At 42.8% G+C, this 20,069-nt stretch overlaps 1 protein-coding gene across 1 annotated transcript in view; it reads right to left on the reverse strand.

The window, feature by feature from the left end:
• Positions 1–20,069, reverse strand: part of dlgap4a (discs, large (Drosophila) homolog-associated protein 4a) — a 94,020-nt gene that overhangs the window by 8,713 nt on the left and 65,238 nt on the right. The window contains exon 9 of the mRNA XM_060937724.1: positions 10,442–10,833. Coding sequence (XP_060793707.1) covers positions 10,442–10,833 — 392 coding nt within the window. The remainder of the gene's footprint in view (positions 1–10,441; positions 10,834–20,069) is intronic.

Below are 20,069 nucleotides of genomic sequence, written 5' to 3' on the forward strand. Positions count from 1 at the left end.
TCATCCTTTATTCTGGATTTATCACGCTGTGATTAAACCTCCAACCTGACGCGACCGGAATAGCCTCGGTATATATTACACACACACACACGGCTTCCGGACCGGTGGCTATCGGTCATCGTTAAGGGCCACTGTTTCAGTTAACATGCCTCTGTGTGGAGTTTACATTTTTAAATTTCGCGCCATTGCTTCTGAAATAACTAGGAAAGCCTCGTCCGGAACTGCCATCAATTCATACAGTTATGAAAGAAAAAGAGCTTTCACATCTGTCTTAGCTGTGACATCCGTTAAAGGAGCTAAATGTAAGATGAAGGCGTTCTTTTCCAGATGTTCCACCCCGTCTGGCCTGTCCGCTCCCATCAGTCACGATTGGACACCAAATTTGGCCAGACGACACTAGATGAGCACATGAGTGATAGTTAATGTCTTGCGAGTGATTAATGAGGATTGTAAAGAAACAAAAACAAAGAAAGTAAAATAAAATCTCACATGTAGCTCCTTTAGGAGGATACGAGCTGACAGAGGGAGGATGTACAGAAATAAATAAATTAAAGAAAAAATTTTAAAAAAATGTTAAAGAGCAGCTCTGTCTGGGAAACCAAACGTGACGATGATCCGCTTATGAAACTCAGCACCGTGTGCAGGCAGTAAAACAGGAAAGGATTTGTGACATCGTGAAATGTTGGAGGATTTGTGAAATATCTGGCGTTTAGCGTTTTAAGTCCAGCATGGATTAGAACCGGTGATGAAACAGGATGAAATTTTCCATCGAAAGCGTCCTGAGGGGACCTTAGGGTTCCCATTAAGGCTGCTTTCACACGTTTCTCTGAAGCACGTTTGACATGGGATATGACAGGAAGTGGCTGCGAAGTGGGCGGAATGTGCTTCCGTCTACATTTTTTTTTTTTCGCTAACAGCAGCAGAGCTTTAAAAGTTTTGGGAGAAAAAAAAAAAAAAAAAAGTTATGAGTGACATCAAGTACTTAACATTGTGACCATTCAGGATGCAGCCCAGGGGAGAAGTGAGAAAACAAACAAGCAAACAAACAAAAACATGGAGGACGAAGTGCTGGTGCTGGTGGGGAAGTCATGACAGCGAGTGAACATGTTTGAAATCGAAAGCATTTCTGATATTCCAGTGTAACTAAAAAAAAAAAAAAACACAACAGTGCGTGTAATGTTTGGGATGATAACCAGACGTACATGATGTGACGTCTCACTGAAGTTGCACAAGCAGCTCAAAATCAACTGATTTTCTTCCTCCAAAGCTACATCAAAGAAAAACAAGCTCATGACCAGAGTTACACCGATTTTTATTTACTGAGAAAAAAATATATCTAATCTAGACCACAAGTTAAGCCAGATGGTTAGCAAATATCAGTGAAGACCAATGGTGTGTCTCAATTTGCGTACTTCCTTACTTACCCTTGCTACTTTGAGTGCACAAGTGTGTTCACACTGATTGGTATGGCAACATGCAGCGCACTACGAGTACTCAGATGATGTACTCAAAAAAAAAAATCAACATGTAAAATGTGCAAATCTGCATGTGTCAGATAACGGAATCCAGGGACACATGTCGGCCCGGGGGCATTTTGAGTTATTGACAGATTCAGAAAGTACAGTTTCTAAGCTTTCCAATGATGCCTTCCATGTGGAGATCTGACAATATTTGAAGAATGTGTGGCCTTTTGAAAGTGTATACTTCTTAAAACAGAAAAGGGAGAAAATCACCCTCAAAGTTTTCCATCTCAGCTACTCTGGGTGCAGGGCGGGCACATAATGGTGCTCATTTGCATGACATTAAGGAAAGCTCTACCCCCTACTAGCTAGCACGATGCTACTTTCATGTAAAAGATCACCACGTCAATTTTCCTTCCATGCAAAGTATGCCCAACACAATTATGAAGTACAAAAATAAGTCCTAAAGTATACTTTAACGTTTTGTGGTTGAAAAATTACTCACACCGTAAGAAAGAAAGATAACACAATGATAACTAACACAACGCTAGTTTCATGTAAAGCCTCGGTCACAACCGGCCGTACAGTACGCGCTCCTACGGCCGGTCTACATGCAAAAAACGCAAGAAACGCACGGAGGGCGCGCGTGTCACGTGCTGATTTTCGAGCCGCAGAGGTTCTTTGTCATGTCAAACAAACTCTACGGGCGCTTACGTTTTTTTCAGGTTGCAAGACAAACTTACGGTCAACGTGCGTCTTTCTCCACGAACAAAAAAAAAAAAAAAACGCAGCGATTTGGGAAAAGCCAAAAATCGCACGGCCAAAAAATCGTACGCCCGGTTGTGACCTAGGCTTAACCAAACCACAACACTCTCCATTACATGCAAAAATAACCACACAGCCTTAGATTAATAAACTTACCCCATCAGAAAGAGAAACGGCGCCTTGCACACATCAATGCCTCCGATGGAATGTAATCCTAGAACGGTCCGTGTATCATCCGATCATTCAAGTATTCCATTCAATCTGGAAAACGAGGTTGCGTGTTTTTTTTTTTTTTTTGCTAGAAATGGTTATCTCCGATGTAAATACCGTGTGTCTGTTTGCTTTGCGGTGTTTCAGCTCCTCTGCGATCTGTTTAGCTTGCTCATTCCATAGTGAAATTACATGCCTGTATGCAGCTTAAGTAGCCACGAGCTCAGCTCGTATCATACAGCTGATTCGCGAAAAAAACCACAAATGACTTAAATCATCATGTGAATGGCCCATATGGTAATTTACCCACACCCCCCAGCAGGCTACAGTCCTGACAAAAACAAGACAATTTGCAACAAAAAAATGTATGCTTTTCCAACAAAACAATCTATTACCTGAAATACTGATTGTATTCTTCAAGATCTCAACTTGCACATTATGGAAAAAAACGAAAATCACAAATTTCGAAAAAAAAAATGCTTCTTTTGCGATTATCTCGGATTCGTTTCGGCCGACATGCGTCCCTGGATTTGGTGAGGGGTCACATATTTATGACCCTCAATGGTCGCCATCTTGGCTACGTAATGAAAGGGGAGGGACCACCAACCTGTCTTCAGCCAGTCGGAGGAGGGCACGTAGTCAAAGTCGATGGCGACGTAATTTCCATGTTGCATGAAATACAGGAACAGTCAAAAGTTTGGACACACCTTCTAATTCAATGTTTTTTCTTAAATTTTATTAACACACACACACACACACACTTCATGTCTTGAATTGAGACGGCCTTTCGATTGTATAAAATCAGCAAAATTTAGTTCCCTCTGTGATTTGGTCATTGTGATACATATTTATTTCTGTAATATCTCACAAAATATCAGGCCATTCTGTGGCTGGGAAGTGATTTAATTTGAGGGGATTCCCGAGCAAATAACGTGCATGAAATCGCTCGCTACGTGCAGACAGAGGAAGGGAAGTCCGTGTGCGCATGCGCAGGTTTACCTTGACCATGCACTGACAGTTCCATCATTCTGTCGCTAAATTGAACCGACCGCCGATATTTATTAGTTTGGTCCCGCGTTTCCTTTCCTTCGCAACAGAACGTCTTTTCTTCTCGCTTTCCGTTACTGTAGTAGGTCTTTTACGTTTCATTCGCGTCCTCCATTTTTCTCTCCTGTTTCAAATTTGTATCCCACAATGCCTTGAGTGAACGGGGAAAGCCCACCACGTGATGCATGACGTAGTGTCTTGAATTGGGTCATGGTGAAGCAGGAAACAATAGCGGAGAATTTAGGGCCACGTGGCTCTAAGTTCATTAATTGTTCCATTTTAAAAAACTAATAAAATTGGAAGTCTGTGATTCGAGTTCAGTGGCTTTCGGTCCACTAAACAAAAATAATTGGGTGTCGGGAAAAATTCTTTATGAGCTAAACTTGAAAAATCTGAAAGGCAGTCTAGTTTTAAAGTGATGGTGGATGTCACGCCAAGTTTATTTTTTATAGTGCTTTTAACAATAAACATTGTCGCAAAGCAGCTTTACAGAATTTGAATGACTTTAAAGCTGAGCTAATTTTATCCCTAATCTATCCCCAATGAGCGAGCCTGTGGCGACGGTGGCAAGGAAAAACTCCCTCAGACGACATGAGGAAGAAACCTCGAGAGGAACCAGACTCAAAAGGGAACCCATCCTCATTTGGGTGATAACATTTTTAACATGAAGTCAGTTTCACTGTCGTTTCTCTTTACTTAGCCGAGTGGTTCTCGACACTATGGATTATTACAGTTGTAGAACAGGGCTCACTCTCATTATTATCTAGCCGCTTTATCCTGTTCTACAGGGTCGCAGACAAGCTGGAGCCTATCCCAGCTGACTACGGGCGAGAGGCGGGGTACACCCTGGACAAGTCACCAGGTCATCACTAGCCTGGGCCCGCCCATCCTAAGTGTGACGCAACACGAGGGCCTGTTGCGAGCTTAGTCTGGCAAGGCAAGCTATCTCCAGCTCTTCCAAGCTCCCGAAAAATCGGGAGCCAATCAACTTTGAGCATCTCCAACGGCCCTGGGTAGAGGCGTGTTCAAGGCAGTGACGTAGTAGAACTGCGACCGGAGGGGGCGTCATAGCTCAGCTGGCTAAGGCGCCATACCATAAATCCGGGGACCCGGGTTCGATTCCGACCCGAGGTCATTTCCCGATCCCTCCCTGTCTCTCTCTCCCGCTCATTTCCTGTCTCTACACTGTCCTATCCAATAAAGGTGAAAAAAAGCCCCAAAAAAAATCTTAAAAAAAAAAAAAAAAAGAACTGCGACCGGAAGCGCTTCATTCACTAGAAACATTACGAACATGGAGCAGCGGCAAGCCTTTGACACAGCGGTAGATGCTGTATTGAAAGCATTCAACGGGAAGTTCTCATTGAAAACGGAGCAAAGAGCAGCCCTGGAGGTATTTATCTTCTTCCTGTTACTCAAGCAGTTTCCGTCGCGTCACATACGTCAGAGGAAAGAGTGATGTGATTGGTTTAAGCTTCGTCACAGCCTTTTCTGGCTTCGACCAGTAGCAAACTGAGGCATTTCAGGGAGGCGGGTCAACCACTCGCTTTGGGAAACGGTTGGCCTTAATATCTTTGCCAGACCAAATGCTCGCAGAGCTGTGAAGTCGCGTTAGCCAGACTAGGTCATCACAGGGCTGACACATAGACACAGACAACCATTCACACTCACATTCACACCTACGGACAATTTAGAGTCACCAGTTAACCTAACCTGCATGTCTTTGGACTGTGGGGGAAACCGGAGCACCCGGAGGAAACCCACGCGGACACGGGGAGAACATGCAAACTCCGCACAGAAAGGCCCTCGCCGGCCACGGGGCTCGAACCCGGACCTTCTTGCTGTGAGGCGACAGCGCTAACCACTACACCACCATGCAGCCCATAGAACAGGGCTATTTACTGTATTTTTATTATTTACTATTTGATGTCAAACTCATTAATAAGGCAAGAGATTGCCTTATTAATGAGTTAATTAACTTTTGACAAGGCACAACTGTTAATTGAAAAGTGTTCCAGGTGACGACCTCATGAAGCTGGTTAAGTTAATGATAGTGTGCAAAGCGTCATCAAGGTAAACGCTGGCTACTTTAAAGACTCTAAAATGGGGGTGTCGTGGCTCAGTTGGATAAGGCGCCATACCATAAATCCAGGGACCCGGGTTCGATTCCGACCCGAGGTCGTTTCCCGATCCCTCCCCGTCTCTCTCTCCCGCTCATTTCCTGTCTCGACACGGTCCTATACAATAAAAGGTGAAAAAAGCCCCCCAAAAATATCTTAAAAAAATAAAGACTCTAAAATAAGAATTTTTTGTCCTTACGCTTTTTTGTTTACCACATCAGTCCATTTATGCTCCATATGTTATGGAATCGTTTCGTCATCTTCAGTATTGTTCTATAGTGTAGAAGATACAAAAATACACAAAACCCTACGAATGAGTAGGGGTGTCCAAACTTTTGACTGGTACACATAGCAGCCAAATGTTGTGATTCTCATTTCCTGTAAGTGCGCACCTTGCCGTGTTCGTTTTGAGACCACATTACCCTGTAATTTGCAAGTACGTACATTGGGTACACTGTGTACGTACTTGTGCCTGGAAGTTTACTAACAGAAGTACACGAACTGAGACGCAGTGTGAGATTAAGACTACTAAGAAGACCACTGAGGAGTAAAAGCGTCGTCATGGTTACAGTATGCATGCAGCTTGAGCACTCAAATTATCTGAAACAAACAAACACCCAAAAACAAAAAAAGTAGAAAAACGCTGAGTGTGAACGCAGCCTTCGACGACGGACAGATCGTCACACCGCAAAACCTTTAGTCCGTTACGTCGACTGTAGAAAACACCGACCGCGCGGCTCTGTTGCCTCACGTTCTGTAGAAATGCAGCCAAAATACCTCTGCCACGTTGTCAAATTCGAGCCAGTGTCTGCGCAGTAGAGACACAAGTCAAATTTAGGTACACCCTTTCCTTTGGTTGGCCCCGCCCCCTTCCCCCACAACATACAATGATAGAACTGATCAGATGAACACGGGCACGTTCTCAAATTCTTTATTACATCGATCCAGAGAGCGTAGCGCTTTAGCTGGAGAGATTTCACTAATACGGATGCATCAAGGAAGAACATTTATCACGTGATCTGGAAATTCACTGACACTGATGTGACTCATTCATCATCGGTGAGTTAATAACTCATGATTTGGGACACGTGGCTATTCTGAGCGCACAGCAAACTAACAAGCTTACTTATATGTTACCAATAACTTTAGGACGGATTTTGTGTGTTCACTGATGGGGAAAAAGAAAAAAAAAAAAGACTTGCACAGATTAGGATAGCTGGCTGGCTAGCTGGATGTCGTTCGTACTGGAATAACAGCGCGATCAACCATGGCCGTAGCCAGCTATGAGGCCACCGTGGTCCGGACCTCGGTCATTTTTAAGAGCTGAAAATACATTTGTACACTAAATATTCAACTGGATTAAAAAAAAATAAAATAAAGAATAACATTAAAACGGCTCCGTAAAAACTGCATTGTTAATTACGTTAAACGCTGATTCTGTCTTCTGTGTCTGTTTTGTGCGCACAGCTCTGAGACCAAGAACACAAACACGAATGAGCGCGCGACTCGGGGGAGGAACGCAGTGCAGCAGACACGGGGTTTTCATGGGAACCATCAGCGCACTTTCATGAAGCTGTTACCCCTACTCTTTATTCAAACATGGTGGTGTATACTGATTTTTTTTCCCAAAATTTTTTTAGTGTGTGTGTCGGTGTAACAGATGCCAGATTGTTAATGTATCTTAGCTCCATAGGCTGCATGGTTAAGGTATCTTTTGTCCTCATTGCTTGGGCCAGATCAAACCATTAAACAAGCTTAAATTATTCTTACTCTTGCCACATACATGATTTTTTTTTTCAAAACTGATTATATTTAGTTCAAACACCATTAAAAGTAATTTCAGGAATAGATCTCTTGCGTGACCTCTCATTTAAACATGTCAAAAAATTTTCGGCACGCGCTTTGCGGACCTCGGTGATTTTAACAGGGATCCCAGCAGTAATTGAAAAAAAATACAGGAATGTAAGAAACTATCAGCAGGGGTCAAGGGCGCTGCAAGCCCCCTGAAGCTGTTGAGATTTTAACATTTAAAGATGCTATAGAACACATTTTTTACATAGATTTAACATAGAAAAGCAACAGAATTTAACAATAATGTGTATCTATTTGATGCCATATTTTGTAATCAAATGACATAAGTGGCAAAAAAAAATTATTTATAAAAATTAGATGAAAATGTAGCTTTGAAGAATATACTTCTTCTAACCCGGACACTGTTCCGCTATCTCTTTTATGGACGATATCTTTTTTCCACGACATATTGAATTAAGTTCAACGCATTAGAAACAAAAGCACGAACGGAGTTAAAACACATTTTCTAGCAAATGGGTGCAGCCATATTGTTTTCTCGTTCTATCGCGTACAGTCTCGCAGTATTTACATCAATTTAACTTCCAAGTGTTCCCGAATGTCAACGAGAACAAACGAAGCTGACAAAAACATCGCTAAACAAGCAAACCAAATCAGAACATATTCTGCTGGTCATTTTACTTAAACAAAACATTTTTAACGGATATACAAGAGATTTAAAAAAAAAAAACACCCCACCACCACTTTGGCTAGAAAAAATAGTGGAATTCCGCTAAATAGCGGACGTCTGGGATCCCGGTTTTAAAATGCTGCCTATGGCCCTGCCATCAACGTGGCTATATGGCTAGTAGGGCTGTGCAATTAATCGAATTTTGATCACGATTTCGATTTTTGTGTCAAACGATCTCAAAATTCATATAATCGAGTTGAAACGATTATTTTGCCATTTGTCGGGGACGCGCACACGCAATACATGTCCTTCCCGCGGGCCCATGCGCAGACTTGCCGACAACACTCACGCGGTGGAAGCAGTGTGGAAGCAGTGTGTGTGTCTCTATGGCTCTCCACTCACGCAGCTGAAAGGAGGGGAGATTGTGAATTGTTTGGCGCGAGGTAGGCTCGCATGACGACAAAAGGAGGGCAGAATCGGTTGGTCGACAAAAAGGGATGAAAAACGTCTGTAATATGGGATCACTTTGGATTCGAAGAATCCGACGTGGAACAGAAGCGCATCGTGTGTAAGATTTGCAACAAGGTAGTATCCGCGCCTCTTGGCAACACTACAAACCTCTTCAACCACCTGAAACTGAGCCATAAAGTTATTCACGACGAAACAATAAAAAAAAAAAAAAAAAAGATAAAGCCGATGCCGCCACAACCAGCAAGACAATGCAGCCATCCATTTCAGCCACTCTCTACAATGCCACTCCGTATGCCACGAGTTCGGACAGGCACAACGCACTCACAGCATCCATTGGATATTATTTAGCCAAAGACATGCAGCCTATGTACATTTGTTTTTCTCTGTCTTATGTCAAAAGAATATTTTTATTTTGTTTTATACACCACAAACTTAAGTTTTTCTAGACTATATTTTCAGTTTGAAAGAAAGGTGAACGTAAATGATCAATAACAAAGAGGTTTTTTTTATTTTAAAAGAGAAATGCTGAATAAATGCATGGTTTCAAAAAATCGTTTGAATAATCGTTATTTCAATATTGACTGAAATAATCGTGATTATTATTTTTTCCATAATCGAGCAGCCCTAATGGCTAGGTAGCTAGCTTGATAAAGCTAGCATGATTAAGCTAGTCGTCCTATGAAACCGCTCAGTGTTGTTAACAGAAACGGCTAACAGTTTGCATGTGTCTAGAGAAGTTCAAATCAGTAGGTCTAAGTGATGAACAGACGGCACGACGCAGCCAAAGCTGTTAATCACATCATTCACGCCACACCTTCTCAGGATATAGTTTTAAAAACTAATTTCTGGGGTTAAATAAAATAAATAAAAAAAAAGTGCAGATATCATTACAGAGTAAACTAACTTAGAATTCGATACTGTAGATGGAAAGACAGTTTATACGAGAAAAGTGACATACGGGGGAAAAAAGAAAAGGCTAGCTTGTCATTGAAACACATAGGGATGGGCGGAGCTTTACAAAAAATAAAAAATAACTGCTGCAGCCAGCTGGCGGGGGCACGAAACCTGTGGCGGCTTCGTTTCTTACAGATGACATGCTTGTCCATGTTTTCTACAGTCAGTCAATGAGGTGTTATGATAACATTTATAGCTAGAACTAAACCCGTCACTTCCAGCGTGTGCTAACAGTACTGAAACAATACAGAGCTACAGAATCGGTTTTCTACCTCGGTACTGTCACGAATAAAAGGTTCGATTTTTAAAAATGACCCTGCTACAAAAAGCACAGAGTTTTGAGAAACTCGGCCCGCTCTGAAAATCCAGCTCGGAGAGATCTTGAATTTAAGAATTCAAAACAAAAATACATCGTTTCCATTTTAAAAAGTGGCAAAACGAAATGATTTACAACATCACGTCCATGTTCGTGAGACCACATACAGCTCGTCTCTGACGCGCTCGAACATTGCCAAGTAGTTATTCCATTTACGGTTGCCAGATTAATCAGGATCCCTGACAAAATACACTATTTTAAAATCAGCGGGAGATGTAATTTGTTAATCCTCTTAAAGGTGGTTTGTATGGTATTCAATCTGGCAACCCGGATTCACTGACTCATCCCGCAAGCTCTCGTTTTTCACTGATGACGAAATGTTCATATTGTGCTGCCGGATTTGCTGATTTCTATCCCACTTTTTAATTATTATATTAGAAATAAATACAGAGAAATTTATGTAGCAAAAAAGAAGAAGAAAAAAAAAAAAGATTCAGGATTAGCTAAGAACAGACATTTTGAGTACATCGCAGGGCAACTCTGTGTACAAAAAAGTTAGCAGGAACAAAAGCAAATTAATGAATGATTAGAGACACACCCCTTGCCTCATATTTCTACTCACCTTCTTCCGAGAGCTGCTTCTCTTTGCTTTCCTGCTCCATCTGCTGGCACCAGGCGTCCATGCGCCCCGTCTCGGCCTGCAGGAGTCGGAGGAAGCAGTGTCCGTCCCTGAGGCACACCGCCGGGGCTCCGGGCTGCTCCGACGCTCCGTTCACACTCACGCTCTGCAGGGACGGAGGAGGAGGAGGCAGAGAGGATGGGTCCAGAGCCACCTCGACACTCTCCGACATGGTGTAAAAGGATTTCTGTGATCTCTCTGCACTGCTGAGAGAGTTGAGCGTCTGAGTGCTGCAAGCGGTGCTGCTGATCTCTGACGTTTTACTGTCCGTCCGGTCCTGAGTCTCGGCGTCAGCCGTCTCCTGTCTGGACGCCATGCTGCTGAAGCGACTCAGCCTGGAGACAGACACACACACACACACACACGAGGGAATATAGAAATAAAAATCAAGAGCTGACTAATTTCTAGCTCTGTTCACACACAAAAAAAAAAAAAAAAAACTACTGACAAAGTGATCTTACAATTTCCAACAATAATTCAAGCCATGTTGGAAATAATTAATTATTTCAATTGCAATCAACTGTTAATAAGGGGCTGAAATGAAAATGATGAGCGATACACATAAAAAAAGCTAAAACAATTAAACAGGACATTAACAACATATCCCTCGTAAACCCTGTAATGGTTTCTTTCTTCATTTTTTTTCCTCTTTTTCATCCGAATAAGTGGCATTTTGCACCGTTTTCACCCGAGTTATCGGATGCTATACTAACTGATATATACACGTCTAATATTAGCCAAGTTTAACACACACCGACAGGTTTTATTTCGTGTTAACCAGCTCAAAAACAGTCTACATTTAAGGGTGCATTAAGAAAGAAAGAAAATAAATAAATAAATAAAAAACCCAAGAGTGCTCTGAGAGCACAATAGCTCCTGCTGGCAACTCGGCCATAACTCTGGTAAAATGCGACTGAATTTAACGAAACTGCAATATGCGTATTACCGACATATAACAAAGAATCCTGTCAAGTTTCGTGAAATTCCTCCAAAAATTGAGAGGGGAGATGATTTCAGAAGGTGAGTACTCTTCCTGGGATGGACGGACGGATGGACGGACATCGCCACAATATAATCCCCCTTCGGGTCTTTCGGCCAGCGGGGAATAAAAATTGTTAGGGAAGTTGATTTCAGAAAGCAAGCACACCTTGATGAAACTGCCAAAGTACAAGTTTGTTAATAATCAAGGGCATAACTCTGGTAAAATTTGCCCAAATTAAACGAAATTTCAATCTGCGTATAACTGCCATATAACAAAGCCTTTTGCCAAGTTTGGTGAAATTCCTCCATAAATTGTGAGAGGAATTGATTTCAGAAGAACATACACCCTCATGAAATTGCCAAAGTACAAGTTATTTAATCAAGGGTCAAATCTCTGGGAAAATTTTCGCAAACGAAATTAAATCGCAATCTGCAGATTACCGTCATATAACAAGGCCTTTTGCCAAGCTTCAAGAAATTCGTCCGAAAATTGTGAGAGGAGTTGATGTCAGAAGGCAAGCACACCTTCATGAAACTGTGAAAGTACAAGGTTGTTAATCAACAGCCACAACTCGGGTAGAATGCGACTGAATTGAACAAAATAATCTGCGTACTACTGACATAACACAATGCCTTTTGCCAAGTTTTGTGAAATTCCTCCAAATATTGTGAGAGGAGTTGATTTCAGAAGGAAAAAACTCTCATGAAAATGTCAAAGTATAATTATGTTAAATCAGGGCTGTAACTCTGGTAAAATGTGACCGAATTGAATGAAATTGCAATATGTGTACTACTGACATATAACAAAGAATCCTGCCAAGTTTTGTAAAATTCCTCCAAAAATTGAGAGAGGAGTTGAGTTCAGAAGGTGAGTACCCTTCCCAGGACGGACGGACAGACATCGCAATGACATAATTCCCCTTCGGGCCTTTCGGCCAGCGGGGGATAAAAACCTCATCTTTTAGTTTTTTTTTTTAAAAACAAAACAGTTAGTGTTCACAAAGCTCCGCCCCCACGCTTCCCTATAAAACGTCTCAGGAGTGTCTATAAAATGACTGACAGGATGCGCATCCAAACACACGCAAGCATTCCGGACCAGAAGCCTGCTTTCCAAACTGTTTTTTTCAGCGACTTATTACATTTTTGCTCAGGCCGCTTAATCCACTGTGTCCATCATGTTCTACACATCTTCTCATCTCATCTCATTATCTGTAGCCGCTTTATCCTGTTCTACAGGGTCGCAGGCAAGCTGGAGCCTATCCCAGCTGACTACGGGCGAAAGGCGGGGTACACCCTGGACAAGTCGCCAGGTCATCACAGGGCTGACACATAAGACACAGACAACCATTCACGCTCACATTCACACCTACGGTCAATTTAGAGTCACCAGTTAACCTAACCTGCATGTCTTTGGACTGTAGGGGAAACCGGAGCACCCGGAGGAAACCCACGCGGACACGGGGAGAACATGCAAACTCCGCACAGAAAGGCCCTCGCTGGCCCCGGGGCTCGAACCCGGACCTTCTTGCTGTGAGGCGACAGCGCTAACCACTACACCACCATGCCGCCCACTCATCTTCCATAAAGAAAATTAATGGACTTTGTATAAGTAAAAGAATGATTTAAAAAAAAAAGACTACTACACCTTTAAATGCGACAGCATCATGTCAGCTCATCTTACAAGAAGAAATCAAGTCAAGACAAAATCCAGGGTTGAAACTTGGCACCACTAACACTACGTTCGGACTGCAACCTGAAACGACCCATATCCGATTTGTTGTGAAATCCGATTTTTTTGTTAGGCCGTTCACATTACCAATTATATGAGACTTGTATGCGATCTCCAATATGAACGGAAAACGACCCAAAAGTGTCCCGCATACGCAAATTGACATGTAATAAGCACATCTACGTAATACGTAAACAAAAAAAAAAAGCGCACTCTTCATGTTTAATGATTTCTTTTTTTTGTTTGTTTGTTTAATTATCTGGTTAGTGTTAAAGTGTGAGGTCTCGTGTGTGTTTTTGTTTCTGAACTGAAATGAAAACGTGTAGCCTGGTAACGAGGGTTGACTCCTAAATGTCTCTCTAATTTCTATATAAGTGCACTACATGTTACTAGGAAGTAATGGATTTTTAAACTCTATATAGTGCACTCGAGCTTCAGTAGGCAGTCATTTGGGATACGGCCGCTGTATTACCAAACTCTTAATTCAGGCTTAATAATTTGCACATATTTATTTCGTCATATTAATAAACTTTTTCTACATTTTTATAAATATTTATTTAGATTGTTTATAGCCAGCTGAATTCTGCAACTTCTCTCAGCGCTGGCTCAAGGTGCAGAAACACCAGTGCAGTTTGCTATGGAGATGAGGCGAGACCTGGCGATGTGGTTTTTGTGGCGACGGCGGAACTCACACAATAATCTGATTAATGTGGGCAGCAGACTAATGAGACCGAAGGTGTCAAATTACTGGAAATTTCCAGAACAATCTTATAATCTTGTAATACAGGATGGTTTAAGTTATAAATCAGTTATAGAAACTGTTTTATTTAATCAGGCTAACAGATAAACATCCAGGTCCCTACCAAATCCACCATTAGCTTGATCAATTCTATAAAAGTCTATTTAAATTCTGAAAACTGTACAAATGTTGTTGTTTTCCACCAAAGAGGCGGGATTAGCCAACGCAGAATAGTGACGTTTGTCTCTTGTTGATGACGTGTAGGTCGCATGAATGCGACCTGTCCGGTCAGACTGCAGTCGCATGTGAAAATATCGGATATGCATCGGATTTAGGACCACATATCCAAGCGGCCTGGGTCGCATGTGAAAAAATCGGATCGGTGTCGTTCAGACTGTCAATAACAAATCGGATACAGGTCGCATATGGGCAAAAAAAAAATTGGATATGGGTCGTTTCAGGGTGCAGTCTGAACGTAGTCTATGAGTCAGTGTGTTCGCCCAAAGGGCTACGAGGATTTGAGAAGTATGAAAAAATTTACAATATCAATTAAACAAAATGTCCTTTGCTTGGAATACCTTTCTTTTCTTTCTTTAACTCCGAGTTTGTGAATTCTAGCAAAAGTTTACTTCTAAAGTGCAAAATTAAATGCCGTTCGTGAGGTTTCAGATCGCCCATGATATCCACTGCTGTGTCCAAAATCACTCCCTACTCACTATATACGGTAGTGCACTTTATAGTGAGTTCGCCATTTTGTAGTGCTGTCCGAATGTATAGGGAGAATCATTACACCCTATTTCATGGACTCGTAGTATCCCACAATGCACCGTGAAAAGTAGTGTATAACCGATGGTCACTAACCAAGCAATATGCATCATGCATTGCAGTTGTGCATTTTCACAGAGCTGTAAAAGCTATTTCATAAGGACCGTTAAGTACGAGTTTAGCAGTAGTTTGTGTTTCCTTATGATGATGGGCACGAGACAAATTTATAAGTTGTGGTGTGAAAATGGCAATAATATTGTAATGTGCTGGAGTGACTGGACAGAAGCAGAAACGCATTATAAAGGGACATTCAAGTACAATTAAAAATAGTAAAAGAATAGAAAATAAGCTAAAATAGAACAAGACAGATAAAATGCAAGAATAAAAGTTAGAGTGCAGCGCGAGGAATTAACCAAAAGCCTCAAATTTCTCATCTCATTATCTCTAGCCGCTTTATCCTGTTCTACAGGGTCGCAGGCAAGCTGGAGCCTATCCCAGCTGACTACGGGCGAAAGGCGGGGTACACCCTGGACAAGTCGCCAGGTCATCACAGGGCTGACACATATGCCGCTTTTCCACTACCAACGCGGCTGAGTCGGGCTGAGCCGTGCCGTGCTGAGTCGGGCTGAGCGGGGCTGTTGGAGTTGCATTTCGACTACAACCGCGCTGAACCGTGCTGGCTGGAAGTGGGTGGACACATTGGGTGGAGTTAGCGAAAGTGGGTGGACGTCACGTGATGTCGTTAAGCAGCGCAAACAGTGACATCAGTGATCTTTTAAGCGGTAGTCTCACGACCCGGATAGTAAACAATAAACATGGAGGACATGGAGTCGTTAGTGTTGCTGGTCTTGGTGCTGTGGCTTGTTGTCACCGACAACGCGGACAGATACTGGCAAGAGCGTATAGATGAGGCGAGGTGCATAAGGCTTCAGAAATTCTCGTAATTCTTCTCCTTCCGGGTTTGCGGTGTTTACAGATCCCAGCGCGCTCGCGGGGCGTGTGTGGGCATGTGAGGACACTCCTCCTCACCAATCAGTGCACAGGGGAGTGTCTGCTCACGCCCCTAGCCCCACTCGGCTCGGTTTGGCTCACTTCAGCCCCACTCCAAAACCGTGCGAGTTTTGGGGGCTAAGCAGGGCTGAAGCGAGCTGAGTCGTGCTGTTCTGAGGTAGTCGAAACGCGAGCCGTGTCGGGCTGAAGCGAGCTGAAGTGAGCTAAAAAAGGGTAGTGGAAAAGGGCCAATAGACACAGACAACCATTCACACTCACATTCACACCTATGGTCAATTTAGAGTCACCAGTTAACCTAACCTGCATGTCTTTGGACTGTGGGGGAAACCGGAGCACCCGGAGGAAACCCACGCGGACACGGGGAGAACATGCAAACTCCGCACAGAAAGGCCCTCGCCGGCCACGGGGCTCGAACCCGGACCTTCTTGCTGTGAGGCGACAGCGCTAACCACTACACCACCGTGCTGCCCCGCCTCAAATTTGATTTAATTAAAAGCAGCGATAAAAGAAATTATTCAGAACTAAAAAGATGCAGCAGACACAAAGTACGTTGTATTTATTAATGTGGGAAATGCGCTCAGTATAATATGGATTTAATCACAAAAATACATGCGTGTATTTATTATTTTGAATGAAAACCCACCAACCGACTGATCTGGCATGCTTTAATTGTGCGACAGTAATGACGTAAATAACGGTGTGGTGGAATAGTGTCCGAAAGTTTTTTTTTTTTTTCATTTTATCAATGAGCTCACTATATAGTCCTCTAAATATAATTCCCTTACCAGCGAGTAAGGAGTAGTGACTGAGTGAGTGATTTCGGACACAGCGCACAACTTTCCCAAACTCTAGCCTTTCTCATGATTCATTGCTGCGTCGTAGCAGAAGCCGGGATCTTTCTTCCGCTCCACCGTGTTGACGTTTGTAGCTAACGCTAACTGCTAGGTAGGTAAGATCAAAGATGACTAAAAGATGGTTACACAGGTCTGATTTTCTGACGTGCTCTGGGATATGATCAAAGTGCCACATCCGTCTACCCTCATGGAATGGCTAGATGACATGAAATTGTGGCCTGACATCACATTATCAATTATTTCATTCTTAGCGAGAGCGTTGATGGCGAGGAACTAAGGAACTACAAAAAGCACAGAGGCATACAATTATCTACACGGTAATAAAACTGGCAAAACTATGTGTAAAAGAGAAGGCGAGTTTGTTTTCTTAAAGGCTGAGGTTGAGTCAGGAAATCCTGCACTCATGCAGCAGCCATCATCTGCAAGGTCGGCTCGGTCAGAGTGGAGCGATTGTATTATTGTATTGGTTTACTAATAATGTAGTGTTTATACTAGGGCTGTAACGATATGCATATCGAAATCGAGATACGCAGAGCCACGATCCGTATCGCGATACAAGAAGGCAGAATCGCGGTACACCCTTTCAAACTTCTCCTCAGCCCAAAAACAGAGGCGCTTCCAAACTTCAATTTAGGAATACTTTACTTTTTATTTAAATTACATTTTAAACTTACTTAAATTACTTTTATTTTTTTATATCTATTAGTAAGTCGTTTTTTCGCCGACCTGCGACAATCTTCTGCGAGTCACGCAACGTCCACACTCGCCACCGGCAGAGGATTCATTTCTTTTAAGCGGTCGCCATTCTGGTTGCGACGCGGGGAGCGACGCGGGGAGCGAATCTGTAAACAAGCAGCTCACTGGCTGGCTAGGTGTGCCGCAAGCCAATCACAATCACTTGACCGGAAAGGCATGCAGTGTTGCCAGATTGGGCAGGTTTAGGTGCTTTTTGGCTGGTTTTGAACATATTTTGGGGTGGAAAACGTTAGCAATATCTGGCAACACTGAAGGCATGTCTGCTTGGGCGGAAGCCTTCTGCGGCAGTTACATTTTGACACGCGAGCAATGTTTCACCATAAAAATTCCGTAATTTCCATCTGTTTTCCGCGATCACAGAAAATCATTGGCCCTATGAGAGTGAGACAATGAGAGAGCCACCCCCCCCCAAAAAAAAATCTTAGCGGATTTACACAATTTGGAAAAATGACTTTCAGAACCGAAAAAAACAGAGCTTCCGGCTCAACAGTATTATTTTGAGAAATAAAACAATCTTTGGATATACATTTGTTCATTTTTGCATACATATTACTCATTCTCTGCAGTGGTCTGAATTATTTGTTATTAAATAGTTAATGTAAGTAAGTAAATGTTAATAAGTCAAATTTACTACTTTAAAAAAAACATTTTTAAAAAAATCATGGGCGTATCGAATCGTGGGTCAAAAATCGCGATACGAATCGAATCGTGAGTTGGGTGTATCGTTACAGCCCTAGTTTATACTGTATATTGTAAGTCGCTTTGGACAAAAGCATCTGCCAAATACCATAACTAACACTACGTTCACACTGCAGGCTGAAGTGACTCAAATCCGATTTTTTCGCCCATATGTGACCTGTATCCGATCTTTTATTGACAATATGAACGACACAGATCCGATTTTTTCAAATCCGACCCAGGCCGTTTGGATATGTGGTCCTAATTCCGATTCCTATCCGCTCTTTTCATATGCGACTTCAGTCTGAACCGCCAGGTCGCATTCATCCGACTTGCACGTCATCAACAAGCCACAAACGTCACTATTCTGCGCTGAAGTAGGCGGCGGGTCTCTCAAAAAAAGTTACAACAACATGGCGCATGACATCAATGCGACTCCGCACCCACACGTTCCTTTGAACGGAGGTTGCAGTCACTACCCCGCAGAACGCCTGAGCCAAAACCCTTGCCCTCTTCCTTCTCAACCTCCTCCTTAACATCAGGCTATTGTGCATGTTCTGGCTCCGTCGCAACAACAACTGCATCATCGCCAGGTACTCCATGCTGGCTACTGTCATACACAGGAAACTTTAGGTTACTTCTGTAAACACTGGCCATGCTCACTGCGTGTGACATCATCGTATCCTGCAATGCGCATGCGGAACACTTTTAGGTCACTTTTCGTTCATACTGAGGATCACATACAAGTCGCATATATTTGTTAATGTGAACAACCTCACAAAAAAAATCGGATTTCACAAAAAAATCGGAATTGAGCATTAAGCCTTGCAGTGTGAACGTAGTGTAACTATATTAACCATAACCACCTAGATCTAGTCTAATAGAGATCTTGCAGTCACGTGACCGGAAAGTACACAGCCGCCATCTTGTCGGTAAAAAACACCGCTGAATACTGCTGCACTCGTGTACAGCATGGATCAATTTCAACCAACGGACTACACGGCTCATTTTTCTAATGAACAGATAACTAGATATATGTCTAAAATAAACGATCTACAGATTAGTGACCCTTATGGCTTACCGGACGGAGTTTTCACGACCGTGTCAGTGGATATTGAACTGCCAGCGTAATACCCAGACGTGTATAATTACCTCATTAACTTTCCCTCACTGTTCAGTGGTGAAGCACTGCGTGCTTATAAATCTCTGGACAGTTATCTTTACAGAAATTCAGGATTTGTCAGTGACTCAGCCCCCCCTCAGATGTGGCATCTTGTAAACAAGAAAACAATCCTCATTGGACGGGTAAGTCACTTAAGTATCTAGTATAGCACTGACCAGCTGATTATAGAATAGAATAAGGTAATTCCAGCTGTAATTCCAAATCGTCCGTCTTGTTTACATGGATCTGGCGTTGGAGACGTAGAGGCGGCAGTAGAGGTTTGAGTGGCTGTTTTCTGAGCTTAGTCAACAGGCCGGCTCTGTAGCCTCCGTTTTTGCTTCCGCTCCCGACGCCTCCTTCGCCTGCCAGACCCGATAACAATCCACGGAGACCCTGCTGGTCTCGCTATCTCGTCCGGAATGTTGTGCATGCGATGGAAATCACTACAAACCGTCATTTTCTGCTGGAAACCAATGTCCAGTAAGTCCATACGGTTGTAGTGGATATTGAAGTCCGGTACAGACGAACACCACACAAAAAAACGTGCACAGGTAGGGAGAGCTTGTAGCCGCAGCCGTTGTAGTAGAATTGTGTATATAGTAGGGTTTTCCAGAAGAAAAGGTAGAAGCAGAAGCAGAACCAGAAGTAGAAGGCGGAAATATGGCGTTTGACCGACAAGATGGCGTTTGTTACAATCTGGATTGGCTGTGACGTCACATGCAAGAGCTCTATAGAACTCTAGCAGCCGACTGTACCGTAATGTCTCTTGTATAAGCTCAGGAAACAAAAGCGAGGTCAGAGAAGCACAGGCTAACCATTTTAATGCAGACACAAATGCTGTCAAACTTTGGAACCAATAAACATCTCATTATCTCTAGCCGCTTTATCCTGTTCTA

This window comes from Neoarius graeffei, chromosome 13, assembly GCF_027579695.1.
Source record: "Neoarius graeffei isolate fNeoGra1 chromosome 13, fNeoGra1.pri, whole genome shotgun sequence".
NCBI lineage: Eukaryota > Metazoa > Chordata > Actinopteri > Siluriformes > Ariidae > Neoarius > Neoarius graeffei.